Source organism: Phalacrocorax aristotelis, chromosome 5 (assembly GCF_949628215.1).
Source record: "Phalacrocorax aristotelis chromosome 5, bGulAri2.1, whole genome shotgun sequence".
NCBI lineage: Eukaryota > Metazoa > Chordata > Aves > Suliformes > Phalacrocoracidae > Phalacrocorax > Phalacrocorax aristotelis.
In genome coordinates this window covers 23,734,668-23,759,691 of record NC_134280.1, presented here as the reverse complement: position 1 = coordinate 23,759,691, position 25,024 = coordinate 23,734,668, and the positions used below count along the sequence as shown (strand labels likewise).

Here is a 25,024-nt window from a genome sequence, read left to right as displayed (position 1 = left end):
GGTCCCGGTCCGTGGCGCCGTGCATCCCCTCGCAAGGCGCGACCCCGCGGCCGCTCGTGCCCGCGCCCAGCGTTGCTCCCGTCCCGTGCCCCGCGAACCCGCGGCCGGGCGCCCGATTGGCTGTTGCTAGGTGACGTGCGCCGCGCCACGTGACCTGTGTTAAATGCCGTCCCGGCGGCGCGCGGCGCCGCAGAGCCCGTCCCGCTGGCGGCGGCGGGAGCGCGGCTGCCCGCCCCGGCCCGGCCCCGCGGGCGCGGAGCCCAGCGAGTATGGTGGCGCGGCCCTGATCGCCTCTCCCCGGTGGGACGGCCGCGGGGCGGCGGCGGCGGCCCGTGCCCCGGCCGGCGGGGGCGCGGGATGACCGGGGTGCTGGAGAGCCTGGTGCCGGACATGCACGCCAGCCAGATCTCCGCTGGCAGCTACCACCAGCACGGCGGCCTGCACAAGCCGCAGGAGTCCCCCACGCTGCCCGTCTCCACGGCCACCGATAGCAGCTACTACACCAACCAACAGCACGGGCCGGCGGGCGGTCCGCCCTACGGCCCGGTGGGCTCCTACCCCTACGCGGGCGGCGGCACCGCCCCCTACTCCGCCAAGGCCAGCTACGACCTGGGCTACGCGGGCGCCTACGGCTCCTACGGGCCCTACGGTAGCAGGGCCTCTCCGGCCAACAACGACTCCGGTACGTCCGAGCCCCGGGGGCGGGAGGGGGCCGGCTTGCGGGAGCCGGCGGGAGACGGACGGCCCCTTCAGGCCCGGTGAGGAGGCGGTGGGGGCTCGGGCCCGGGGTGGGCCCGGAGGTCGCTCGTCCCCGACGGGGCGGGCGGTGATGCCGAACTGCGGCCAGGGCTCGGGGCGGCGGGGGCGCCTCTCCTCACCGGGGCCGCCGTTTCTGCTGCAGCAGAGAAGGAAGACTGCGAGCCGGAGATCAGGATCGTGAACGGGAAGCCGAAGAAGGTGCGGAAGCCCCGGACCATCTACTCCAGCTTCCAACTGGCAGCTCTGCAGCGGCGCTTCCAGAAAACCCAGTACCTCGCCCTGCCCGAGAGAGCGGAGCTGGCGGCCTCCCTCGGCCTCACACAGACCCAGGTAGGGCTTTGCCGCCGCGGCGCCCCGGGCACGGCCCACCCCGCCGGGGCCGCTCCCCCTCCGCGGGGTGGGGTGCGGGCGTGGGAGCAGGAGCGGGGCCCGCCCGCGGCGCCTGGACGGCCCGGGGGGGTGGGAGTGCGGGAGAAGCGGCAGCGCCTCCGAGGCAGCGCTGGGACCGCTCGGTGCTGCCAAAGCTGCTCGTCCGTGCCATGCCGCGGGGGGACCGGGCTCAGGGGCGGCCCCGCGGAGGCTGAGGCCGCCTGACGCCCCTCTCTCTGCTCCCCCCAGGTGAAAATCTGGTTTCAGAACCGCCGTTCCAAGTTCAAGAAAATGTGGAAGAGCGGCGAGATCCCGGCGGAGCCGCCGCCCCGCCGCAGCGCCTCGCCACCGCCCCCCGCCTCGCCCCCCGCCTGGGACTTCGCTCCGCACCCGCGCACGGCGGGCGGCACCGCCAGCCCCAGCCCCGCCGCCGCCTTCCTCGGTAACTACTCATGGTACCCGCCGGCGCCCGGCGGCCCGGCGCACCTGCCGGCGGCCGCCCCCCTCCCGCAGCCGGCGCAGCCCCCGCACCACCACGGCGGCGGCGGCATCTTCTAGGCGCCGGCAGAGAGACTTGAGCCCCGCGGGGACGCGCCCGGCAGCCGTGGGGCAACGAGGTGCAGCACCGGTGTTGTGGTGAAGCCTGGCTCCGGCCGTCCCGGCGGGAAGGAACCGCTCCGCGCCCCGTCCCGTCGCGCTGCCGGCGGCGGACCCGGTGTGCGCTCGGCCCTGCGGGGTCCGCCCTCCCGCCGCCGAAACCACCGCGCTGCAGAGCGAGCACCCGCCTCCCCTCCAGCCGTCCCGCTTCTTCCTCCCCGGCTTTTTCATCAAACCACCGGTGCAGAACTTTGGTTAACTTTATTTTTATTTTTTTAAAGTTGATAGGTGCCTTTGCGGATGACCTCACTTCGATGTTGGGGATTAAAAAAAATAAAATGTTAAAAAAAGATAATTTTTATATCTAGATTTAAAACAAGAGCCTCCCGTGTTTAAGTTATACTTTTTAGCCGTGAACGAAACCGTCCGGCGAAGGGGTGGCCGGTCGCAGGCGGCGAGGCCGGCGCAACTCTGCCCCTCCCGCCGGGGGGGCTCCCGCCCGCCCGGTGCATCAGGGCGGGTTTCGTGCCCCGACGGGGCCTCCCCGGGGCGGGCGCCGAGCCGCGGCAAGCCCTCCCCTCCGTGTCCCCCTCCCGTCCCCCCGCCGGCAACCCAGCCACTGGTCGTGCCACCGCGCCCTTTGCTGTCGAGAGTCGTGAAAAACAAAACAAAACAGGGTATTTTTGGTTATTTATTATGGAAAACTTAAACACTCTTTAATGTTTCTTTTACAATAAGCAGAGATTATTTAAATAAATTATTGTTTCCATGGTGCCCGCTCTGAGTTTCTTTGGCGATGGGGGAGGTTGGGGGTGTCGATCCGGACCCCGGCGCTCGCTGGGGGGGCAGAGCTGCGTCCCCTCCACCCCCTCCCCACTGCAACTGTTGCCGCAATCCGGCGACGTCCCCCTTTCTTCTTCCCCCCCGCCTTCTGCTTTCCCGTCTACAATAAAATCTCGCCCCTGCCAGTCTCCTCGGCGAGGCCATGAATCACTCAGCGCCGCCTGCAGCAGCCCAGACCACCCCACCCCCCTACCCCCCCCCGCCTGCTGGCGCCAGCGTCATTTCGCCCGGGCCTGGCTCCTGCCGCCTCCCAGACGGGCCAGAGGGGTTTGGGGCAGGGCCGTGTCCGGGACGCGAGTACCCCTGCGGCTGGTCCCGGGCGCAGCCCTGCCCCGCAGACATTTCGCTCCCGCCCCCGTGGATGGGCACCCAGGCCGGTAGCCTGCGTGGGACCTCTGGTTGGGCCGGAGTTGCTGGCTGCCCCCGAGCTCCGCTGTGGCCCTTCGAGGGCTGGAGGCACTGGCTGGACCTCTCCGGGATGGGCCCCTGAAGGGCCGGGCCCCTCAGGATGCACCCCGCCAGGGCTGGATCTCTCCAGGCTGCACCCCCTCCACGTTGCACCCCTCTGGGATTTCTCTCTCCAGGGCAAGATGGAGCCCTCTGGGAGGCTCTGTACTCCTCCCTGCACCCCGCCGAGCTGCCCCCCCCGGGACGTATCCCTCCCGGCTGCGCCCCTTCAAGCTGTAACCCTGAGGGGTGCATCCCTGGAGGTCCTGGCGGCTGGAAGAAGTAAAGGGGTGGTGGGGGTTGGGGGTATCTCTACCCCTTGTCGCCCCGAGGTCCCCGTCAGCCTGGAAGGGTGCGGGGGGAGAGGCACCGGTGCGGAGGAGCCCCGATTAAGAGGCCCCAGGCCAGCTCGCCCGGGGCAGGGAATGTGCAGCGCGGCCGGGACTCTCCCGACAGGCTTTGGCACGAGGACCCCGCACAGGGCCGGGGAAGGCGCGGGGGAGGGCGCGGTCCCATAGGGGACACGCCAGGGGGGGGGGCGGCAGGGCAGGTTGCTCCTCAGAGCTTGGGGAAAACTTGGGGGCGGGGGAATGGGGGGGCGCACAAGGGCGAAGGAGGAGTGAGGAAAAGCGGGGGGTGGGGGTGGGTGTTGGAGGCCGAGAGGGGCGGCTGCAAAGGAGGCGAGAGCAGGGAGCGGGAGAGACAAAGGGGGAAGCAGTAGCTGCCCGCTGGTCCCGGCGGCGCGGACGGGGAGGACAGCCCCGTGCCGCCCCAGGAAGCCGTGGACCCGGCCCGGCCCGCAGCTCTGCCCCGCAGCTCTGCCCCGCATCAACCCCCGACGGCCGCGGAGGGATCCGCCGGCGGCGGCCTCAGCGGGCCGCCCGGGCCGGGGGAAGGAGTTTCCCCGCTGGCGAAGCGCAGGGACGCCGGGCACGGGACGGGGCGGGCGGGAGGAAGGCAGCGGGGCCGCCTCCAGAGACGGGCACGCGTGGCGGGGGGACGCGTGGCGAGCAGAACCGCGGTCTGGCAGGGACTGTGCTCCCGGCAGCGCGTGGTGCCTCCAGGGGCCCCTGAGGTGGGGGGGGGGGGTATAGCGGGACTAGGACACCCTTCTGCCAGGTGATAAGTTTTGCTAAACCGCTCGTCCGGGACGCAAGAGGAAACCGTGAGCACGGGACACGGTCGGGACAGGGACAGCCCCCCCCCCGCCCCGTCGTTTTTACAGGCGCTTCTGGCTGTTAAATAAAGCTCCCCCCAAACACCTGCCCCCCCACCCCCACCTGCCCCGTCCCCTCCCGCTGTCCCTCCTCGCCCAGCGGCTCTAGTCCGGTGCAGCGGTGCGGTGCGGAGCTTAGCTTGGCCCCGCGGGGTCAGGCAGGACGCCGACAGCGGCGCGGGGTCCCGGGGCAGGGCCCTGGCCAGCCAGGGGACGCTTACCCGGCTCCGGGAGCGGAGCATCCCGCCCTAGGACGGGGGGACCGCGGGCCGCCCCTGGTGCCCTCTGCGCTTTCCTTCTCCTGCTTAGTTATTTATTATTTTACTATTTATTTATTAGTGTTTATTTGCTGCCTGCTAGCAGCAGCTCTCCCTGGGCTGCCCGCACCTGGTGTGTGCGTGGAGGTGTTCGCGCTTCATCCTGCCGCATCCCCGCACCTCCCGGAGCCCTTCCAGGTTCCGCATTTCGCCCGCGGCTCGCCGGAGCTTGGGACGCGGCTCACACCGCGCCGAGGACGGCGAAGGCAAGCGGAGGCATGGGCGTGCTGCACCTCCGCACGCCCCGCAGATGCACACGTATAGCTATGTCTGCGTTTGTAATCTGGTTCCTCATGCTGTTCTGCCCGGTGGGACGGGACAGGCACCGGTGCCGACTGTGTGCCCCCGCCCAGGGCGGTAGCGACGCGGGGCTTGGCCGCCCGGGGCCGGAGGAAGCCGCGGGGAGCGGGACAGCCGAGGGGCGAGGGCTGCCCCTGCCTCCCCGGCACTCCGGGAAGGGTTTCGGTGTGCGAGGGGTGGGCCGGGCCCATTCAGCCCCACGTCCCAGCGCCGACGGCCCCCCCCGTCGGGCCTGGCCCCGGGGGGGGGGGGGTGGCTGAGCGGGGCCGGCCCCGGGGGGGCGGCCGGGGTAAGCAACGGCTCCGGGGCCAGCCCGGTTCGGGGGGGGGCCGGCCCGGCAGCCGCCCGAGCGAGAGGCACCGTCTGCCTCCCCGGCGCACGGGCGGGGCCGGCCGGGCTTGTGCCGTGGGTAGGCAATTTACTCATTTGCCCCGGTGAAAAGAAAAAGCACGAGAAATTCAATTAAAGCGGCTCTGGCAAAAGGAGTTATTTGAGGCATGAATGTCTCCCCTAAAGCTGCAGCAATCATGTGGCATTAGACACTTCCGGAATCCTATAGCCAACTTGAAAAATCCCAGACCCCTTTTTTCCCTAATTTTTGCTCTGATCTGTAATTTTATCCACATTTGCACTAGTTTGAGCATTCTGGCTCTCCCATCTGAAAGCCTGCAATTACTATATAATTCTTCGCAATTTCACATGTCCTAATATGGACTGTAATTTTTGCGCAAGACAATTTCCTGCTATTTCAAGCATCAACATTGTCAAAGTTGTATGTACATAATAAATGGGAATATCAATGCATAGTTTTTAGCATAACATCTTGACTCCTCGATAATTATATCCGTTCGGAGCCTACGCAGAATTAGCCTGAATTGCATGGTAACTGCTGCTGCTTTAAAATTTTTAAAAATTACTCATAATTTTCCCAAAGATTACCAAGATCTCGAGTGCACAATGTCATCAGCGTAATGAAGAGTAAACATTTATGCTAATAATCTGCAATTTTTTTCATCAGCTATAAAGACAGAGGCTATATAGCAGAAAATTTCAGTCATATTCTGCAAGAGCAGAGCTGCAAAAAGGCTGCTGCGCTCAGAGGCATGTGCATCTCTGGGGGATCTCAATCCACATTTGCGCTCTCAGGATATTATTATTGTGCTCGGCTTCTTTTTTTTTTTTTCCTTCCCCCCCCTTTCTTTCTCCCTGCCGATCCTCTCCCCGTCTCTCTCTCGCTCCTGTAACTTTCGTAGCAAAAAGCCGCGTTCGGTCCTTTGGTTTGTTGTAAAGCAAAGACTTGTGCGCAGAGCCTCAGGGACTGAGGCGGAAGGTAAGGGTGGCGACACAGGCTCCTTTCTCGCGGGGGTAGGTGAGTGCACGGGGCGCGACGTGGACGGATGCCCCGCGCGGGCCGCGGGGGGGGGTGGGGGGCGGGGGGGAGCACTGCCGGCGGCTCCGCCGGCCCAAATCTCCCCGCAAAACTTCCCGGCGGAGGCGCCAGGGCGAGGGAAGGGAGTGGGGCGCCGGGCCGGGCGCGGGGATGCCGAGCGGAGCCGAGCCGCGGAGCGCTGCGCGGGCAGAGCGGGGCCGGGGCTCCCGCGGGGCACTCGCCGCCCGGGGCTTCCGCGGGGGCCGGGGGCTGCCGGCGCCGGGGCGCTCTCGTTTGCGGCGGTGGTTTTGCGGTGTGCGTTTGTCGGTTCCTCGCAAAGGGGAGCGTTAGTGCCCGGTTCCCAGCCGGGAGCCGGGAGGGGAGGGCACCGGCGCGGGGTGGGACGTGGCACATTTTCACCGGCGTGAGAGCGGCGGACGTGGCGGGAGCGGGGCAGGCGGCCGGTGGCGGGGAGAGTGGAGCGGGCGGCGGCGCGGGGACTTCTCATTCCCCTCTGTCAAACGAAGGGAGCAAATTCCGAATGCAAACGGATTTGGCTCTGATATTTGATTTTTTTCTGGTTTCAGGGGCCGCTCTGTGCTCTGCAAATAGATTGACACATGTACCGCATCCCCAGCCATTCAAAGGGGTTCGCAGGGACACTCCAAAGGGATTTTTTTTTTCTTTTTTCTTTTTGGGTGGAAGATATTAAAGAGGTATCTGTTGTTTGGCAATTTTGCTAAGTCTGTCTTCATTACTTCAACATTGTGCATTTGCTAATTTGGAAGCCCCTTCCTATTGACAGCTCTGCTCCATACACCTGCAAGCAATTTGCAGAGCTCCAATATAGGAGAATTGCAGAGATGGCAGCTCGCACCTATTTTATTTTTTTTTCTTCGCTTTTCTCAATGCACAGCAAATTTGGCTTTCAGTGCGTTATCTCTTTTGTTAATGCAAAAAGATTCCCTGGGCGAAAAAATTGCTCATAATTACCAGAGAGATGGGGAAACTGCATTAGAATAAATAAACCTGAAATTACTGTAATTATGTTGTGTTTGATGGGCTCGGCTTGTAATCAAGAAGAGAATACAGTGAAATGATGCTGACCCTCTTGGGTTTGCAGCTGTACGCGCACTTTGGGGTCTTTTTTTGCAGAAAAGAGTCATTTTGATCATCATTAAGCTGTGTGTAACCTATTTCAGAAGTGTTTGAAAATGAGGGGCACTTTTTTTTTTCCCCAACAAGGAAAAAATATATCCCAAAATTACATTTTGCCATTTACAGACTCATCCATAAGGTTGTGTTTGCGGGGTGACAATTGTTAAAGGTATAATATTCGAAATCAGGACTTAATCATTGTAATGAGGTATTGTTTCAATATAAGCACCTTTGGATTATTCATAGTTTAATTAATATCCTCATTATGAAAATCTTCGAATCAGATATTTGATGAACTACTTGTCAGTAACAAGGCAGAATTAATTAGGCCTGTATTGAGATTAACATTTTCAAATGTACAATTATAATAGACTCTAACTCAAGACCGCCTCGCTGAGAGAAAACTAATAATTTCTCTATTTGAACTGTTAGAGAGACATTATTGAATTAGGAGAAGCCAATATATCCGTAAAGCGCTCCGACCTGCTTGACCATCCCGTTCCTGTCCGGCCAAAGGCGTTCGGTCGCCGGCTGCAGCCGCCGCCGGAGCTGCGCGGGGCCCGGGGCGCTGCGGGGCCGCCGAGCCGCCCCGCTCCCGCCCCGCTCGGGGCTCCGGGCTGCTGTGGACCGGCCTCGGGCCCCGGCATCGCGGGAAATACACAGCCGGGAAGTATTTTCGGCGCCGGACCCGGCACCCCCACCGTCCGCCCCGGGCGCGCCGCCGCCGCGCCGCGTGTGCGCGCCTCGGGAGCACACTGCGCTGGCGCCCACGGGCTGCGCGCCGGCCCCGCGCACCGGGGAGCGGGTGCCTGCGGCGGCGCGTCTCGGGGCGGGTGAGCATCGCCCCCGCGGGGCTGCGCGGCCGCTCCCCCGCGGAACCTGCGCGCAAGGGCGGCGCAGGGCCCGGCCGCTCCCCGCTCCCCTCCGCACTGCCGCGCCTCGCCCCCCGGCACAGCGCCTGCGGGCTGTCCCCGGCGCGGGGAGCGGGCACGGCTGAGCCCGGCCCTGGGAGAGCCGCGGCGGCACCGGGACGGCTCCGCCGTCGGGGGGGTGCGCGGCTCCGGCAGCCGCCGGGCTCTCGGTACGGGGGCCGGGGCTGTCCCGGCCTGCCCGCATCCCCCCACCGGCCCCGGAGCTGTTCCCGGGATCCCGGCCCCGAGCCGCCCCTCCGCGCAGCGCCGATCCTAGCCCGGGCCCCGCCGCCGGCCGCGCTGCGAGACAGGGAGCACGCGTGTCTCTTTTTCCAAACCATAATTTTACTGTCTCAAAGAAACTTTATAACTTATGTACAAAGATTTGTGTGGGTTTTTTTTCCTTTCCTTCCCCAGATACAAAGCAATAAGTTAACATTCTCAATATAAAACTAAACTTTGACATATAGAACACTAAACACAGCCGAGCTCAGTTTATCACATCTTCCGAGTTTCACAAGTAAAATGTCAAGATCTCAGTACACAAAGCATCATGTTTTACAGCCACACGAAACAGAACGGAAATAATAATAATAATAATAATTAAAAGAGGCTAAATTTGTGCAACATGTTTACAGAACAATAATAATAATAATAATAATAATAAAGAATAAAATATGTACAGCGAGTTGCTCCTGCATGTCGGTTTGTGCATTTCAATTTCGGGCCGGCTGTCCGCGGGGAAGCCTCGCCGGGGCTGCGCGGAGCTGCGCGGGCGCGCCCGCCCGCCCGTCGGCTCCCCCCCGCCACCGCGCTCGGGCTCTGGATCCGTCCTCCGCGCCTTGCTTCACCTCCGCAAAGCGCGCGGCAGCTGCTGCGATTCCACTTCAGAGTACCAAAAAATGTGCATTTATTTCCTTTGTTAAATACGCGAGAAATGCAAATCATTCGGGCCAAACCTCTCCACACCGGATAAGTATAAAAGTTACTGTAAAAGTTAAAAATCGCATCCTTCTCTTGTGGTGATTTATTGGGGGGCGGCGGTGGGGGTGGGGGGCGGGGAACCGTATGTGGTTTTGTTTAAAGTAAACTGTGCGTCCGAGCAGTGCACTCAGCAAGCCGGATTGTCCGTTTGTTTCCAGCACTCTCGTAGTGGTAATTTAAAATCAATAAATAAACCCCCCGTCTTCCCCTTTTAACAACAACAAAAATATACAGATGGATAGTGAAAGGTACAGAAAACGTCGAGGGGAAGAAGCTCTGGAAATTGTACAGCTTCCTTCCCCCTTGCAATTGAAGAGACCGTCAGGTCGGGGTAGTAAATAAATGACCTACATTTCAACAGACACAGACAGACAGACAGACAGGACACACGGACATCTTTTTCTGATTGTCCCACAAAGCCGCGGCCGGCGCTCGCTCTGCTCCCAGGCTGTTGTGCGGTGCTCGGGGCCGCTCCGTCAGCTGTCAGCGCCGGGAGCCGGCCCGCATCACATCTGTGCTCCGCGGCACCGAGCGGCAGCGCAGCGTCCTAATGGCTGCATGGGCAAGAGGCCTCCTGTTTGTTTGTTTGCTTGGGTTTCTTTTGTGGTTTTTCCTCTCTCTCTCTCTTCCCCCCTATCTTTTTTTTTTTCTTTTTTCCCCCTTTCCTTTTATTTTACTTTTTTTTTTTCCCGTAATAATTTTAATTCTTTTCGGGACCGATAGTGCTTGCGGTAGGGGAAAACGGGTTTATAATCACATCAGCTGCGGCTGCTGCATAGCTTCTTGGTGAGCCGAAGGATACCACGACGTGTAGCTGGGGATGTAGGTGCCCGGGGTCCCCGAGGAGGCCTTACCAGAGGCGGAGGTGGTATTCCACACCGGGGGCACCGGTGGCGAGCTGCCCGAGAGAGCCCTGCCGTTGGTCAGGGCGCTGCTCTCCAGGGCGGCCCCTCCTTGCTTCATCAGCTTCTTGAATTTGGAGCGCTTGTTCTGAAACCAAATCTTCACCTGCAAACGTGAATGAGACAGGGCTCAGCATCCCCCGGGACGGTCCAGCATCGCACCCCTTCCCCCGGGGTCCGACGGACCCCGGCGCCCGGGGCCCCCCATCCTCTCTCCCTCATCCCCCCCGCGGCCGCTGTGCCCGTTGCCATTTCGCGATGGCAATCACAACCCGTTGCCCGCGGTTGTGACCCGTCTGCATCACGCGTGGGGTCTCACACGCCGGCGGTGGGGACAGGGAGAGGAGACGGGAGCAGGGCCGGCTCCTTCGGAGCTGTACCTGGGTCTGGGTGAGTCCCAGAGACGCTGCGAGCTCGGCTCTTTCGGGGAGAGCCAGGTACTGAGTTTGCTGGAACCTCCTGTTCAAAGCCTGCAGCTGCAAACTGGAATAAATAGTCCTGGGTTTGCGGATTTTTTTCCCTTTCCCATTAAAGCGAACTTCCCCTCCTTCTACCACAGTGCTTTTCTCCGATTCGGCCCCTACAAACCACAAACGATGCAGAATAAATAATAATAATAATAATAATAATAATAGCAGCAGCGATAGTAATAATAGCAGTAACAGCAATAGCAGCAGCGATAGTAACAATAACAGCAGCAACATCAACAAAAACAATAATGAGGAGGAAGAAAAGTGAAGCTCGAGTAACGCTAACAAAGGCTCCGGGCGATTATGGCAGCCCAGGCTTCTTCCCAGAGAAAGTTTGCTATTTTTACAGGCTGCAGTTTAGGTTTAATTACCCTTAATTGCATACATTGTTTATAGCGCTACGCAATAAATAATTACGAAGACTAATACTTGCACATCTGGGTTGATTTCTTTTCCAGCCGGGCATTGTGTGCTCTGTGTACTGCTCCCCTGTGATCCTCAGCCTCTCCTGACTAATATTTTGTAATTTAATTTAATTTTTGCCCCCCGAAAGATTTTTTTTTTTACAAGCACCCTCCCTCCCTCCTTGCCTTCCCTCCCCCCCTCCCCCCCTCCCCAAAGCCGAGTGCACCTACCTGTCTCCTCTAACCGGGTCTGAGTCAGGCTGGAGCTGTTGGGGTAGGACTGCACTGAACTGATGTAGGGGTTGGTCGAGTGGCTGCTGACCGAGTTCACATAGGGGTAGCCCAGCGGTCGGGAGAAGGACGAAGCTGTGCTGTACGAGCTGTCAGGCTGAGAGTGGCCCGCGGAGTGTAAACAGTGCATGGAATAGTGTCCGTGGGACATGGGAGAAGGAGACATTTGCTGGCTGGGCGGCCCAAACTCCATAAAGACAGCCTTCCCTGAGACGGGGCTATTTAGACTCTCTGGCATGGTGGTCATGGTCATTTCTTGTCGCTTGGTCTGTGTGTGTGTTCTCTCTTCAGCTTGCCTTTTTGGGGTCTGTTGTGTTTCTCAGGACAGGAAAGAACCCAATTTAAGCGGAACAGGGTTTTTCACTTTCCATTCATAAGAAAATGGAGTTTGTCTCTTTGAAAAGTCTAAGCATGATGCTGTAGATCTACACAAACTCGCCTAAAAGCTTTGACTCAGCCAAGTCTATGAATATTCATGAGCTGGCGGAGCTGATTGGTCCGCCGTCTTGCATAATCGCTTTGGATTGGTCCAAGGCGCTCGGGGCTCGCCCGGACCCCGGTGAGCGCGGAGAGCCCGGCTGGCAGCGCCGCGCCTCCCCGAGCGCCGGCCGCACGCCCCGACGGCACCGCTCGGCCGCCTCCGCCCCGCTCCCCGGCACCGCTCCCCGGCCGGACCCGGGCGAGGAGCCGCCTCGGCCCCCCGCTCGCATCGCCGCCGCCGACGGAGGGCGCCGAGCAGGGGCGCGGCAAGAGGCAGCCCACCCTCCCTCCACCCTTCTCCACAGCCCCTCGCCGCGCAGGCGGCGCTGAGGGGACGGCAGCCGCGCACCGCCGGCCCGGGTGGGCTGCGAGGGTGCTGTGGCCGGCCGCGGGGGCCCCGCTCCGCGACCCGCGACGGCAGACGGCGGCGGGACCCGCTCGCCAAGCGGGCGGCCCCTGGGCGGCCTCCCGCCCGCGCACACTCCGCGGGCGCGCAGGGGCCCTCCGCTCCGGCCCGCGGGTCCCTGCGCCGGCCGCGCCTCCGGAATGCGCTGCTCCGTTATTGCCGTTATTGCTCTTGCAAGGGGTGGTGGGGGGAACCCCAAACCCCACCAAAACAAAAATTGCCCTGAACGGGCCAAACGCCGCATTTGAGCTTAAAATGAAAACTTCCACGTGCGTGAGCGGTAAATGAGGTGGGACTTGGGGAGATCCTCCCCGGAAAGCCCACGATGAATCCCAAATTACTTTGTTAGATAATTAGAAAGTGTTGATAATTACTTCTTTCATAATTCAGCGGTGTGACTGTAACAGGAAAATGATCTTGTGAAAGTTCACACGTGCAGATGTATTAGTTACTGATTCATTTGATTAAATGCTAGTCTCAAGTGCTCTGATCCACAGCTGAAGGCGGCCCCATTAGCATAACACTGATGTTTAATTTTCATACGCATAATTAGCCATATATTTAACACTAATAGCAACATGCAGCCTTTCAGCATTAAACAGCTTGGGATTTGATCTGGCCTGGGCTGAACTTTCCCGGTTACACCTAGGCTGTCTAGGGTGCGCGGTTATCACGGCACCACATCTGTAATCAAGCTCATTTTGGCAAAGGGAGAATAGCGATAAAAGTGAACGTTCAAAACAAATCGCGGCGCCGACGGCGTTAGGGGTATTACCACCGACCTGCCTTCCCCCGCCGCCGCCGGCGGGGCTGGGGCACCCCCGGCCCGCAGCGCCCGCACGGGGCTCCGGCGGGCAGCGGCGGCCCTTGGACCAGCAGCTCATGGCTGTGAGAAGCTAAGACCGAGCCCCTCTGCTCCTGCTCGTCTGGGTTTTTTTTTTTCTCATATTTTCATTAGTGGCTCTGTCGGTTTTAATTGCCCATTTCCTAACGCCTCTTTTACTTCCTGCCCCCCACCCCCTTTTTTTTTTTCCTGTTCTTGTTTTGCTCGCGATGCGCAAAGTTCTTTTTCACAAAATCGCCGCAGCTCGGCGCGGAAAGGGGCAGCAGCGGGGTGTGTGAGTGTGTCCCCCCGGACTCCTCTGGCGGCCGGCTCTGTCCCCCTGGCCATGTAAGTGACCATCCGAGGCGGGTCTGCGCGCTTCTCCGAGGAGGGGACGGGGGCGCCCCCGGCAGCTCCGGCGCCTTCGCCGGCCTCGAGCCCGGCGGCCGCGGGGAGGGGAGGCTGCTCCGTGCCCGCTGAATGTGCCGCCAACTCCCCCGGTCGGCCTGGCGCAGCGGGCGGGCCCGAGGCGAACCACAGTCCCGCCGGCTGCCGGGCCCGCAGCCCGCCCGGCGCTCCCCCCTCGCCTTAGCCAAAACGCACGGCGCGGCTCTGCTCACGCCCGTCCTCCGAGGCGAGGCGAGGCGAGGCGAGGCAAGGCCGCCGCCGCCGCCCCTCTATGCAACGCCCGCCCCGGGCGGTCCGGCTTCGGCGGACGCCGAGGGGTCGCGGCTGCCCCGAGCCGGCGGGGGCGATCGCCCCGTCGGGGCTCTCATCGTGCTCGCCCGGCGAGACCTCCTGGGTGAAGAGCGTGTGCGAGGCGTTGGCTGTCCCCTCACGGCCGAGGCACCTCTTTAGTCCCGTTCGTAATTAGGAGTACAAACGTGCGCCACCGATGCCAGCGCCCGGCCGCTACCGCTCCGCAGATGCCGGTAAAACCCGCAGTCCCGTCAGTTACCGGGGGGAACTTCAGAGCAAACAGCGACTAACGGGAGCTGCCGGCAGCCCTCTTACACCGGGCTGCGGTGGGGGTGTTCCCCGCTCCCGCCTCGCCCAACGCCTCGGGAAAGCGCGGGGCGAGCGGCGGAGGGGCAGGGGACAGGGAGAAGCTTAGAACCTGCGGTGCCATCCCGGGGCTCCCGGCGCGGCCAAAGCCCCCGGGACGCGCCCCTGTTGTGTCCCCGGGACGCGCGGGACCCCCGGCTGCCCCCAGAAATACATCTCCCCCTCCACGGGCAGCGCTGGGCTTCCCTCGCCTTCCCGCGGCCGCAGCACGCTGTTTAACCTCTGTTTGTAAACTTGTTGGCTGCATCGTTTGTCTTCACAGGTTTTAAGGCCTTCCAAGCTCCTCTCGGGGAGGATGGAGCTGAGCGGCTGCCCGCGGCGTCAGCCGTGTTCTGGGGGGGTCCTGCTTTTTGAAAAGATGCTGTTAGAAACTATTAGAGCTGACAGCTCGCTGTACTCAAGTGAAAACAAACAGCAGAGTAAAGCTGTAAGAAAGCACATTACTTCTGCCCCGAGCCACTGAGGGAGCCGGTGCTGAGCAGCCCCAGTCGCCTGCAAGCACAGCCGGCCAGCTCTTGGCACAGGACCCCATCTGCCTACAATTAAGGGCAAGTTATTTGTACCAAAACTGCACCGCTGCTGCCGCGGGTCTGGGGTACTTCTGGATGTCGCTTGCTTTTCTCCAAGGCAATCCTGCATTTCACAGGACTGGGTCCCGCTCCGGTAGCCCCCAAGTACCAAGGCCAAGTGCATCCAGCCCGACGGGGTGGTCAGCAACCAGCTAATTGCAAATCAAAGCCTCCAGCCTTGGCAAGCCCGGGACGCCGAGCAGCAGCGGGGCTGAGCAGGTCCCGCAGCTCATGAGGACCATCAGCTCCAAACTCCGGGCAGGAGCCAGGGCTCATCCTCCAAACCACAAACTCCTCCATTTCTGACAAACGCTTAAATTGCAGAGTGCCTCTCCCTTAACTAACACGGGCACTGCAGAGCAGTGATTACCCCAAACCGGCTAATTCTTCAAGCAGGGCAATTATTGATCTCCAGAGAAGCGTGCTTCGCATCTCATTTTTAATCACTTTTTGTGCTATGCAAAGAGAAATTAGCTGAGGCAGGAAGGGGGAGAGCTGCTGGGGTAGCTGTAGGGGAAGAGGCTGCTGCCTCTGCCTGCCACCCTCGGGAAACTTTTTTCCCATCCTAGTAGAAGTTACAGCCTGGGAAACAGCACTGTGTTAATCGCAGTGAAGACAAATTGACTCCATAGCTCAGCTATAAAGGGAAAATCTATGTTCCTCTGTCTTCTCAGCTGCACTGAGACTGTGTGATCCGTGTTTGTCCCCCATAGGATTTGGAAGAGAGGGGACCCGCTCTCTGCCCCTAACCCCAAATAATCCAAACCCTTTGCACTTGCAGGCCGTGCATGGCTGCTTCCAGGGTCACAAACAAGCCAAGGGACTTTTTATTAAATACTCACCAGGTAACACACAGAAGGACTACGTCCAGAGCCGACCCCTCAAGCTGCTTTTTCAGTCCCCTGCAGTGACTTACACAGCACCCATTCCCCACAGAAATTACAGAAATTTCCTCTCTGTCCTGAGTGAAACTGTAAATCCCAGAAGCACAGGGAGTCCGTCCACTCCTTGCTCCATCTTTAGGCTTCTTCCACCAGTTTAGAGAGGATTTCTGCTCCCTCTGAGGTAATCACAATGGTATGTTCAAACTGCGCTGATCTGAAATGCACATTTAGCAGTTATTAGGGGGCAAACGTGTCCACCATGCCTGTAAAACTCACCCCTTTTTTTTTTTTTTTTTTTTTTTTTTGGCTGTCAGTGATCAGTTCCACAGCTTAGGAAAGATCAAAAAATAAAATCAGGCACCTTTTATTGTCTACAGAAATTGCAGTCCATTTATCCTTCAGAATCTTAAATTCGGGGGATCCTTCCATTATTATTGGCTCTGCAACAAGAAAAACAAAATGTATTCTAAAGTTAGCTGTGCTCCCATGTGGACTGTGAATCGAGCAGGAAAGGGGGGGTGTGTCCCAGCAGGTAGCTCCCCTTCTGCACAGGTCCCATCCTCCCTGGGCCGACACTCTCTTGCTACGCTAAAACGTGAACTAAAGAGGAAAATAAAATATCAAGGTGGGAAGTTGCCCACTCCTCTTTTGTAAAAGTGGGGAATTTTAATCAAGCTTTAATTAAGACCCCGTGGATAATAACCAAAGCACCAACCACACTTACAAACAGCAGATAGTTTTAAATATTTGAAATTTTTAAACAGGCTTAAAATGTTCATTAAATCAGCAAAACAACAATTTTCTTATTTCCCTGTAATTGCCGCACCATTTAGCCACACAGTGAGAAAGAGGGCTTTTCCCCCACCAGCTCTCCATGATTGGTATTTAGCACGCTCAGGCTGAGGGGCGAGCCTCTGACTGGTTACCGGCGCTGCCGTCCCCAAACCCAAACAGCAGCTCTGGCAGGCAGCAAATGGCATAAGAGCCACCAGGCTGCTCGCTGGTAAACCACGGCTTCAGTTACACAATCGCATCCTCCTCATCCTCCACAGCCCAAGCGTGCCGGCTAAGTCTCTGCCTTGCCAAAAATATGCATCAAATATGTCATTTAATAAGATTTATAATAAACATTTCATTTTCTAAATCTTAGCATTTGGAAGCTATTTCACCCAACGGGTCCCATAATGCTTTTATTTAAAACGATATTTTAACCTGCTTCCTAAGGGGTCAGTGTCGCAGACATCCCCAGAGCTGCATGGCTGTTTCTACATCCCAATAAAGAGATGGTATGGATCTGGGCTGCTCTGTGTGCGCTTTTTTAAAAGAAAACGATAGCAGAGAGTTACTAACCTATTGTGAACGCCATTCCCTCTTCCATTAACAAATCACTGTCATTGGCTACAAAAGAAAATAAAAAAGCGTTTATGGTTGCTGGGGCTTCCCCCCCCCCTTTTTTTTTTTTTTTTTAGTAAATGGAACCAGCACTCGTATTAAGCATCTTTTTGGCTCGCATGTAGGGTGCACGCCGGTCCCCGCTACGAACCGGAGCACCCGCCACCCAGCCCGGCCGCAGCGCGGCCGCCCCGACGGCGGCTCCTTCCAGGCCGGCTCCGGGGGATTTCACGTTTCAGCGGAGATTTTTCTTTGCCCCGCCACAAACTTTGCAGTCGCCGTTCGGGCGCGGGCGGGAGGCAGGGACGGGACGGACGGGACGCGGCGCACGGCGGCCGCCGCCCGAAGCAGCCCCGGGAAGGCGGCCCGCGGCGCCCAGCTGCCCTGACGGCTCCCTTAAACGAGGGATTTGTCCTGAAGAATACCCGCGCCACTCTCAGAAGGCCAGGCCGGGGCTGCCTGCCGGTGTTCCAGCGCGGAAAGCGTCCCCCCTCCGGGATCGGCACCGTGGGGGGGTGCGGGGGGCTTTGCTCGTTGAACCCTCCCCACTTCCCATAGTCATTTCCCTGCCGGCGACAGAGCCAGCGGCGCGAGGCGGCAGGTCGGGCCAGCGGGGGCTGCTTACCGTGGTGCCACACCTCGGGGTGCCCATGGAAGTACGACCCGATGCCGTGGCCGACAAAGGAAGGGCAGACCTGGAAGCTGCCCTGCCACGCCAGGGAGCTGCAGGGGCAAAGAGGACATCATGAGGGTGCACACCATGACCACCACCTCCGCTAGCCAGCCCTGGCCCCTGCCACTGTATCGGTACCAGCAGCAGCATCACCTAGCTCCCGCAAGCTCTCACCGCCACTCTCGTGCCAAGTCGCTACTTTGTGTTGGCTCCAAAAGAGAGCAGCCATCAGAGCTAGCACCGGTGAGCCACTGTTAGGTTTCAGAGTTAACACACCTGCCAGCGGAGACTGGTAGCTCCTGTGCCAGCCCTGCTGTCTGAGCAAGATGGCAGTATGTCATCTCCAGGCCTGATGGATGGTAGCCTTTTCCATGAGCACACTGGGAGCTCCTTTTAATGGGGGACAGCTAAATGGCAGCTAAGTTGTGTAGCCGAAGCCCTGGCACACCACCAAACTGCAGCCTCCGTTGAGTCTTCCCGGCATGCAGAGCCTGTGCTGAGCCAAGTAACCACTGCCTGCACTGGGTTTTCTGCAGGACAAGAAGGTCCTGCTGCCAACAGGGAGAGTTAAGAGCCCTACTGCTTCCCTTTTGGAATACTGCAAACATTCAGTACCAAAATGTATTTCAACTCCAGCAAGTCTGTTCACATTATTTCTAATAAACACATCACCACAAAACCAAATCATAACAGTTATGGCATTTCAGTTCTGCCTGGGAGATCTGTCCTGTCCTTCATGGCCTGCCTCAGGGAGGAGCATCTCTGAGAGCTGCTTGCAGGAACACATCCTGGCGCCAACTCCAACCCATGTCAGGAAAGCAAAGTCCTACCCTGATCCCTAAGAATCTGAGGACTGTGGATAAACATCAGGTGTTCTCTGGCTGCTGGGCCACCCCGTGCCTACAGGCTTCACTCTCAGGCTCTGCCCTTACTCAAGCAGTGGTGGAGGCAGTGGTGGAGAGGGTGACTTGAGGCAGCTTAGCCAGGAGGGCTGCCCACATCTGAAACAGAAATGTCTGGAGATATTGGGGGACCTAGAAGTGGATTAGAAGTGACAAGGAAGCTACCTCTGTCCCTGCATATCCTCCCCAAACTATTTCTAAAAGCAAACAGGAGCAAGACAAGAAGGCACTTAGCCTGAACAGATTTCGCCTACAATATTAAAAGCATCATTTGTTTCTTTGAAATCAAGGTAGGCACTTAAAAACTTCAGGTTTGCCTATACTTACACCTTAACAAATGCCTTCTCAGAGTTTGACTACAGAAAGCAGAAAAGTTAAGAAACTCAAATAAAGGTGTAAGCTCTCAGAGAAATTAAAGCATGTTAAACCCCATAGGGAGGCTCTTATTCAGGTGCAAAGTGGCCTCAGCTTGCTGAAGGCAGTAATTCCTTTGCACATCAGGCTCCACAGACCCTGCAGTGCTGGCTCCAGTGCCCCTCAGTCACTGTCCCAGAATTTAATGCCACTGAAATTGAGGGACATGGTGCTCCACTACAGTGAAACAGCAGTGAGAGAGGAGAGCTGGGTCAATTGTTAATAGTGCTGTAGTGTTCAGACCTTAAGAGCCCATTTTACAGGATTTGTATATCAGCTTTTATGTATGTATTGCCCTGATACAACGACTCATCCCATACCTTTCATTAACTCTGGAGAAGAATGGAAATTTCAAGTTTAGCTGCCCCCAAACTGCTAAGTACTGGCAAAGCGGCTTACTGTTACCGCTAGGAATTTGGCTTAATTTGGTTGTATTCAAAGTCCAGGTTTTTACCTTACACATAATTTATGTGCAAAAAAACAATGAAGGTTTATGCAGTGAAGGCCTACCATCAATGGAAAGACTTTCTCCCTTGCCTTTCTATCACCTCACCCACATCTGGGTCAAAGACTCGGCCCACTGGCTAGGATAATGAAGGCCAAGGAAGAAGCACGGGGAACGGAGAGGAATTAGAAAGCCAGATTTCTCAGAAGCATACACTAAGCAAAACGGAAGATCTCTGGTGACCAAGAGCAATGCAGATAATGATTCCCATACAGGTGAAGTGGTTCTCTGAAGAGAGATGAGAGGAGCCGTCCCCGCAACGTGATAAGCTTTTGTTTCACCTTCTTCTGCAAATCTTTTTGCACAGGCATGAGCAATCCCATTGATTATTCAGCTTTGCCGATCTCCTTACACAGTATCCCATTTTAAAAAAATATTTTATATTATTACAGGATTTTCACCCCCAAAAAATCCACCTTCTGTAGCAAGACACAATGCTATTATTCCAAGCAGAGCACTGTGGCTACGTATTCTCCTGCGGGCTGGTGCCGAGGAGGGTGGCAGTAGCAGCAGCAGCTGCGTGCTGGGCACTGGGCACATGAGCACTGGGGCACACAGAAGGCAGTGTTAGGACAGTATCCCGTCCTCATGTGGTGAAAGAAGTGGTTCTCGTATGTTTCAATGGTGAATTCTGCCACTTTCTTGCCAAACAGCTTGGAAATGACCCTGCTGGCAGCAGTACCTCAGTGGTTACTGTCTGTGATCAAAATAGGGGACCTTGGAGCTCACAGGGCTTTGACATCTGTACTGACAGATGCCTGTGCCCCCCCTCTTAACCACTTAATAATGTCTACATACAGAGCTTGAGTATTCTTTACATAGAATGTAATGTGGCCAGTGAACCTGAAGTGACACAGAGGAAACCTGTGGAGAAAAATAAGCTGCAAGTACAGAACTCAGCCATGTTCAATCTGGTTTCAGTATTTGCATGTGCTTCAGAAGCAGCTTATGGGGAATTTCACTCCAGAACTACTTGCTTTACTTTGGAGTATTTAAAAAATCCCAGTGAGGTCTTACATTCTTGTGGAGTTATAGTAAAACACCCAGCTTTAATAAAAAACAGAGCTACTAACCCCAACTTGCAAAGCTACAACCTGCAAAGGTAAATGCACTTGTACATGTTGGCTGTAAATGCTGTCAGGGAGGACTTTGGAATAGCTCTGAGAAGAGTCAATTGAACTGTTGATCCAGGCCAGCCTCTTCAGCCTGCAGGACTCCCACACTGTGGAATCTTGTTACAAAATTGGGATGCCATGGAGTGGAGCATTTTTGCCCAAGTTTGCCATTTGCTGCTGACAGCTCAAGAGTTTGGTCTTGCTGTCTCATTGCCCAGCTCAGGATCTCTCAGTGGTGGCCTTTCTTTCCAACCTTCCCTGGAAGGCAACCTTACAAGACTGCAGCCCCAGCTCCACGTGCTGCTCCTTACAGACAGGCGCCGTAACACCACGCAGCTGGAGGAGTCCTGATTGCAAGCGGGAAAGCAGTGGAGGTGGGAGGCAGGAGTCAGCACAGCTCAGCTGGGCTGCCTGGCATCTGCCGTGGGAAAGGAGAGCTGCACCGCTGGGTGGATGAGCCAGTCTGCCAGCTCCCCTCAGCCCGCGGGGCTTCCCCCAGCCAAATCACTTCCAGAGCAAAGGCTGGGGCAGCAGACCCACACTGTACCAACAGCATAAAGAAAGAAAGAAAAAAAAGGTTCTTCAGAATAACCATTGTTAAAAATAACCACTGACATCATTTATCATCACACATTTTATTCTTTAAGCCACGTTGCATCCTTGGGCAGAGGTGAATTGGGCAGGATTAAAAGCATAATAATTTAATGAGCCCAGTACTTGATTTTATGTTTTGCTGCCATGTGTTCTAGCCCAGTGGCTGCAGAGTCAAGAGTACCTGCAGGGCTGCTCCTCTTTCGCTGACAGCAAAGCATCTGGCATCAGGGTGGACTGGCAGCAGCCCAGCCGGTAAAGGAACGTAACTGAGGGCCAGACTGTCATTCTAAACCCATAGGCTGAGCCTCTTGTATGGTGGTATCATGCTTCTGAGAGTGGACAGAGACAGGAGACTTGGGTGTCTGTTCCCTCCTGAGCATCCTCTTCCCACATTGCTAGGGAAGAGCTAATTCTCTGAAAGTAGGGAAAAGTGTGGAGACATGCATTGCCTTCCTGCCAGCAGACCAACAGGAAAAATGCCACAGAGCAGCAACAGGCAGGATGGACTCTCTGCAAAGCTCTCCCTGATACTCTGGAGCCTCCCCCGAAAGGAGTTCTTGGGTGAATGGGATAAAACCCTCCTGCTAAGAAGCTGAAAAGCAGGTCAAAAGATTTTCCTTAGGGGGCTGGCCCTGTGCAGATAGCCTCTAGGAGCATCTGTGGGATAACAGGCATCCCAGCTCCAGAGCAAAAATCATCCCTTCAGTCTTAGGACTTGGAAAAAAAAAAACCACCCCAAACCCTGCATATTGTTTTCTTTCTACCAAATTTTGTCACTCTTTCCTCAAGGCAGTCCTGTTCCAGTTTCTTCCTAAGTCCTCATGGAAGAAACAAAGTGAAACAAATCCCATTTCCAGCATTGATAACAACTGCCTCTCTGGGCTCTTGGTGGCACAAGGGAAGACAAGATGCCACAGACTGCTTTGCTACTCAGGCTGAACATCCTGGTGAACTGATTCCCAGCTAGGGATGTTTCCTCTGTGGTGCCAGCTTCTCTCCCCAGGGATGAAACTTTATCAACAACAGTCTTGCAGAGCAGCATGAGACGAATGGCTGAAGTTGCTAAACAAACCTGTCTTACACTTCTGGGCAGTGAACATGCTTGGGAAACACTGAAAGCAGTAACAGACCTATGATAATTGTATTCTCACTTAGGAATCCCTACGGCTGCATCTTTTTTTTTTAAATTAGACATATGCATGTGTTACCAGGATCACTGTTAGCAAAATGACCACTGAATGGCATGCTTGCCTTTTTTTTTTTTTTAAAAAAAGCGCATCAGCCTAAATAGATTTTCTTGTGAGAAAAGTACTAATTTTGAATAGTACCATATTATCGAATTTGAGAAATTACAAAATTCTACTGGGAAAATATTAAAGCATTTTTCTCTTAAATAGTAATCCTAGACTAAGAGAATGCACAAGTTCAGGGATTCCCTATAATGACAATAAATGTTGAGGTATAATTAGTAATATTTTTGAAAGCCAACAATTGTTTTTTGAAAGAAAGGTACATTTTAGTTTCAAACTGGAACACAAATTACTGTATTTTTCTTACAATAGTGCTGAACTTTTATTTGAGGTTCTCTGTTTCTGAAAGCAGACATGATGGATTGAAATAAAAGATAATTTATTGCAATGCTTACTTTCAAGTGCAGAGAGAAGCAGTGTAATTGTAATTTACAGTAGCTGTCAAGGAAAATCTATCACAGATGACATTAAAATGACTTATTTTGCCTGAGCCACTTATTGTTTAAATGTGCATAATCTGATAGAAACAGATTTTTTTGAAAATCTGCTTTATATTGTTCTAAATTAATATCAAAACATATACTTAGGAGTTAAACATTTTAAACCATTTATTAATACTTTCACCACTACTATTTTTTCCTAGGAGTTGGAAATTGGTTTATTTAACAATATCACATTTACGTTTTTTAGCTCTCTACACTCACAACACTTCCACATACCTAAACTCACTGTCTAAAAAGTAGATTTCAAACTAGATTTATTTCTGTCTGAAAGAGAAATGTCAGAAACAGTAGAAGAAAATGGAACATAGGGGCCCAATTCCGTTCCCACTGGAGCTGACCGACAGTTTTGCCAACACTTTCAGTAAGAGCAGGCTAGCAAAGATTCAAGTTTTTCTAAGCAAAGTAACTCATGAATCCGTGCAATCTTGTATTTGCAACTTGTAGCTGATGGGAGAAGTAACTGTTATCCAAGAAATACTCAGCGTCAGCTATCAAGCTTCCATAACAAAGACTATGTTAGAATACTGAATGCAAGCTTACCTGTGCAATATAATTATTTCCAAACCTATTTTAGAAAGGAAATATTCTTAATATTTGTGCCTAAGATACGTTCTGCATATCACTTGAGCACCTTCATAGAAAATATTGATGACAGAAACCTAGATACGTTTCCATTCTGATGGGCCTAAACGTTTTCAGCTTGTAGATGCTTGTTCTCAGACATTTGTGATATCTAACCCTCCTGAAACTTAAGATTTTGATGTATGTATTATGTACGTATGTCTGTCTGCAAGCAAATATCAAACGATAAATAACCAGAAACACACAGCTTCACCAAACCAAGGCGATCTTCCAGCAGAGGCAGCGTTAAAGTAGTTCTAAACAAATCAGCACATTTAAACCGTCTACACGATAAAATCTTGAGGAATAAAGTTAATGACCTGCTATTTCATATGTAGTTTTGAACACCTACTAGCTTTGATTAATCTGCTTTTCAAAGGGGGCGCTGACTATATATTTACACTTTGCAAGTAAACTGACCTCTGTACCAACACAGCAAAAATCCAATGTCACATTCAATTCTGTTCTTCTTCTTCTTTTTTTTCTTTTTTTTTTTTTTTTAAATACAGCTAGAATTAATGTAGTGAATCTGTAATGAAATGCATTATCCTGCATGGAGATTTATCAGATTTTCCAATTGAATGCCATGCTTTGCTAGCACTAGCTGGAGTTCACCTGCATGTTGGTGTGGCGTGTGGCTCTTTTTTGTAAAGAGTTAAGTTGAACACAAAAAAAGGGAACAAAGGTCAGCACCCAGCCGCCACTTGAATGTGAGATTTTTCTTTTTATTCCCCTTGATGTATACTAGGCTCTGTGTTATTAGTCTTAATGATGGAAAATTGTAGTGTTGATACAAATCTTTTTTTCAAAGTAGTAGGCGGGAGCTCCATTTGTTAGTAAGTTTTTTTGTGACTAAAAGCCACGGACAGTACATTTATGTAGCAGTAAAAGGCCTAGATGCTCTTTCCATAGCAGAGCTAATTATTCCTACTGTGACCTTACTGATCTACCCTGTTCCTAGTACATCTCATCTGCACGCCTGTTCCTCTGTGTAGATGGTGTCAGAGAATATGAAAAACCCTATAATGAAACCATTTTCATGATGGAGAAAGGCTACTGGAGTTGCACTTGCTACAAAGAGGCTCAATTATATGAGTAATTGTGATAATTTTCTACATTCATAGCCTTCAATGGGGAAAAAAGAATGAGAGCCACAAAGGAAAATTACTTTAACAAGAAAGTACAGAGAGTAAAAATGGAAGAAGAGACAAAAAGGGGGAAAAAAATAACCAGAAAAAAAGTTTAAAAAATAGATCTGGAGGGAGGAATAGCAAGACAGGGAGAACAACAGAAATGCTCAAAAAGCCTATGTGCAGCTGTGTTGCACAATTAAATTGAATTTTTTTTCTGCAGTTGATGAATGTGACTACTGCAAATGTGCCTCTGTAGTTAGCTATCATTTGTTGTTCCGTGACAGGAAAAGGATAATTACCTCTCAGAGAGAATCAAAGGCTGACATGCCCTTTAGACACAGCCATGAATGCAGAGCTC

General features: G+C 55.0%; 3 protein-coding genes across 6 annotated transcripts in view; 1 reads left to right on the top strand and 2 right to left on the bottom strand.

Moving 5' to 3' along the window:
• The first annotated feature begins 171 nt into the window (after nt 1-171).
• Nucleotides 172-2,497, top strand: DLX2 (distal-less homeobox 2). The gene is made up of 3 exons (XM_075092567.1): nt 172-682; nt 902-1,089; nt 1,378-2,497. The coding sequence occupies exons 1-3, from the start codon at nt 358-360 to the stop codon at nt 1,684-1,686; spliced, it is 822 nt and encodes a 273-aa protein (XP_074948668.1). The 5' UTR covers nt 172-357; the 3' UTR covers nt 1,687-2,497.
• A 7,400-nt stretch (nt 2,498-9,897) lies between these two features.
• On the bottom strand, nt 9,898-11,677 carry DLX1 (distal-less homeobox 1). Its single transcript, XM_075093451.1, has 3 exons — nt 11,278-11,677; nt 10,553-10,752; nt 9,898-10,278 (listed from the first exon to the last, which is right to left on the bottom strand). The coding sequence occupies exons 1-3, from the start codon at nt 11,588-11,590 to the stop codon at nt 10,024-10,026; spliced, it is 768 nt and encodes a 255-aa protein (XP_074949552.1). The 5' UTR covers nt 11,591-11,677; the 3' UTR covers nt 9,898-10,023.
• A 3,788-nt stretch (nt 11,678-15,465) lies between these two features.
• Nucleotides 15,466-25,024, bottom strand: part of METAP1D (methionyl aminopeptidase type 1D, mitochondrial) — a 48,265-nt gene continuing 38,706 nt past the window's right edge. For all 4 annotated transcript variants that reach the window (XM_075093447.1, XM_075093450.1, XM_075093448.1 and 1 more), the window contains 4 exons: nt 17,582-17,679; nt 16,915-16,962; nt 15,926-16,004; nt 15,466-15,778 (listed from right to left, as the gene is read on the bottom strand). In XM_075093447.1, coding sequence (XP_074949548.1) covers nt 15,700-15,778; nt 15,926-16,004; nt 16,915-16,962; nt 17,582-17,679 — 304 coding nt within the window. In that variant the 3' untranslated portion in view covers nt 15,466-15,699. The remainder of the gene's footprint in view (nt 15,779-15,925; nt 16,005-16,914; nt 16,963-17,581; nt 17,680-25,024) is intronic.

What these genes read in the sequence shown, in the direction of transcription:
- DLX2 (XM_075092567.1), top strand. Translation starts at nt 358, where the DNA reads ATGACCGGGGTGCTGGAGAGCCTGGTGCCGGACATGCACGCCAGCCAG. An exon ending in TCCGGCCAACAACGACTCCG is followed by an intron (nt 683 to 901) that starts GTACGTCCGAGC and finishes TTTCTGCTGCAG; the next exon opens with CAGAGAAGGAAGACTGCGAG. An exon ending in TCGGCCTCACACAGACCCAG is followed by an intron (nt 1,090 to 1,377) that starts GTAGGGCTTTGC and finishes TGCTCCCCCCAG; the next exon opens with GTGAAAATCTGGTTTCAGAA.
- DLX1 (XM_075093451.1), bottom strand. Translation starts at nt 11,590, where the DNA reads ATGACCATGACCACCATGCCAGAGAGTCTAAATAGCCCCGTCTCAGGG. An exon ending in GACCCGGTTAGAGGAGACAG is followed by an intron (nt 10,753 to 11,277) that starts GTAGGTGCACTC and finishes TGTGGTTTGTAG; the next exon opens with GGGCCGAATCGGAGAAAAGC. An exon ending in TGGGACTCACCCAGACCCAG is followed by an intron (nt 10,279 to 10,552) that starts GTACAGCTCCGA and finishes TCACGTTTGCAG; the next exon opens with GTGAAGATTTGGTTTCAGAA.